Raw genomic sequence first — 2253 nt, 5'->3', positions numbered from 1 at the left:
GCAGCACATGTTGAGGTAAAAGGTAGCTTAGATAGAGTAGGGAAAACCAACTAAAGGGTGTTTGGAAAACTCGCTCGGTATGTGAGGTGCTTGCTGAAAGTAGACCAAAGACGATGGCCTTTCAATACCTCTATTGCAAGCTACTACTGTCTAGAGGAAAGAGAGAGCAAAAGGGAATGCCCTACCATAGAGAACGGGTGGTGTGGGAGGGATGGGGTTGGGGTTGGGAGGGTTACTGGTGTCATTGATGGTAAAGAATGGGCACTGGTAGAGGGATGGATGCTTGATCATTATATAAATGAAACCCAAGCAGGAAAGTTTGTAAGTCTAAAACTGTACCTCATGGTGTTTCACTAATAAAAAAAAATGAATGAATGAATAAATAAATAAATAAATTCAGTGCAGAAATGACTCCCATTCCTTCTACTGTAGCTCATTCACTTTATGATAATCCAGAGAATAAGTCAACATTGTTCTGCCCCATCAGTACAGTTAGGAAGTATGAAATGCAAAATGAGGTTAAAATGCAATGTAGGAAGTCTTGGGCATGATCTGTAATTCTGAGGATGAGGTTTGGCTATAGGAGGGACACATCTCTTGTGTCCACTAGGGGGCGGTGCTGTGTCAGCTTGGCTCTCGGGTTGCTCATCTGTGAGTTCTCCCCTTGCCCAGCAGATGTCACTCTTGCACTGTTTGGAGAAATCCTCCTCCCTGATCTAGTCTCTCTTTACTCAAGATGAGTCTTGACCAATTTTAAGGAGGGGCTTGTCTGGCTTCCTAAGAGGGGCAGATTTGCATGAAAACCTCCCACCCTGTGAATTAGGTGGCCCTATAAAGTCCTTGAGGACACAGGGTGGCTGCCAAGCCCTGGGCGCAAAGTGTGGGGGTGTCTCAGCATGGCCCAGACTCTGCTGCTCCTCACCTTCCTGGCCTATTGTACAGGTAGTGCCTGCTGGGAATTTTTCTGTTCAGGCGGGGAGTGGGTACTAGTGATGACCTCTCTCTCCTTCCTGGGTCAGGTCCTTCTGGGTCACTAATCTCTGTGTTCTTTTCTTTCAGGTACTTGGGCCCAGTTTGTGCTGAATCAGATTCCCTCCGTGTCTGGGTCTCCAGGGGAGAAGGTCACCATTTCTTGTACCCGCAGTAGCGGAAACATTGGATCTAGCTATGTGCACTGGTACCAGCAGCGCCCTGGGAGTGCCCCTACAAACGTGATCTATGAAGACAATCAAAGGCCCTCTGGAGTTCCCGATAGGTTTTCTGGGTTCATCGAGAGTTCCTCCAATGCTGCCTACCTGACCATCTCTGGGGTGCAGCCTGAGAATGAGGCTGACTATTTTTGTCAGTCATATTATGGTAGCAATTAATACCCAGTGCTTCAGACCCATGGGGAAATGAAACAAAAACTCCCAAGAACCCTCTGGTCCGTCAACTCAGATCTGTCAGTAACAGCTGCTCTCCACAATGTTTACTGAGAACTCTCCATAAGGTTTTGCACAGGGGTTTCCAAACCACCTTCCCATCAGCTGTGGTTAACAGCTCTCAGTTTTTCTCACGTCCCCACAAACACAAATTGTTCCAACTGTATTTGATATGTACAATTCTCACTAGTGTGAGATGATATCTCATTATCATTTTGATTTGAATTTCTCTGACTTATGACCACTTATCCATGTGCTTACTGTCTCTCTACCTTTCTTGCTTTGAGAAGTGTCTATTCATTTCCTGACACCATTTATTGATAGGGTTTTTGAAATTCTTTCTGTTGATATTTGTGTTTTATAGATCCTGTATATCAAACCACTATCTGATGTTTTGGGAGAATGCTTCAGGTCCCAAACAGAGCCGATATCACTGGGAGATCCCAGATGGGGTAGATGCTACATCCCGTCTTCTCCAGATGGAACCCTGGTGACCATAAGCCTGCAAGTGGATACCAAGACATTTTTTCCAAACTGCAGTGGAGCCGTCCCGGCTCCCAGGCAACCTCTGATTCTGGAAGTCACGCCCACAACCCGCCCCCTAGCGCCATCTTACAGCACAAAGCAACAAAGAAGAAAGCCGGCTGGAGGGCCCCACAGCTCCCAGAGAATGCTCCAGGTCCCAAACACAGCCGATATCACTGGGAGGTCCCAGATGGGGTAGGTGCTGAACTCCAGTGACCATAAGCCTGCAAGCGGGTACCAGGACATTTTTTCCAAACCGCATGGCCACATAAGCAGCCGCACAACAACTCCTTATATACAAAGTGAT

The 2253-nt window shown here is 46.9% G+C and overlaps 1 gene segment (V, D, J or C); it reads left to right on the top strand.

Moving 5' to 3' along the window:
* The first annotated feature begins 896 nt into the window (after positions 1 to 896).
* LOC130022917 (immunoglobulin lambda variable 6-57-like) lies at positions 897 to 1367 on the top strand. The segment is given in 2 exon segments: positions 897 to 942; positions 1060 to 1367. Coding segments are annotated over 2 exon segments (354 nt in total).
* Positions 1368 to 2253: the final 886 nt, after the last annotated feature.

The sequence above is a fragment of the Sorex fumeus genome, unplaced genomic scaffold, assembly GCF_029834395.1.
Source record: "Sorex fumeus unplaced genomic scaffold, SorFum_2.1 ptg000021l, whole genome shotgun sequence".
NCBI lineage: Eukaryota > Metazoa > Chordata > Mammalia > Eulipotyphla > Soricidae > Sorex > Sorex fumeus.
Note: the sequence above shows the minus strand (reverse complement) of the source record. Positions and strands in the feature narration are given on the sequence as shown.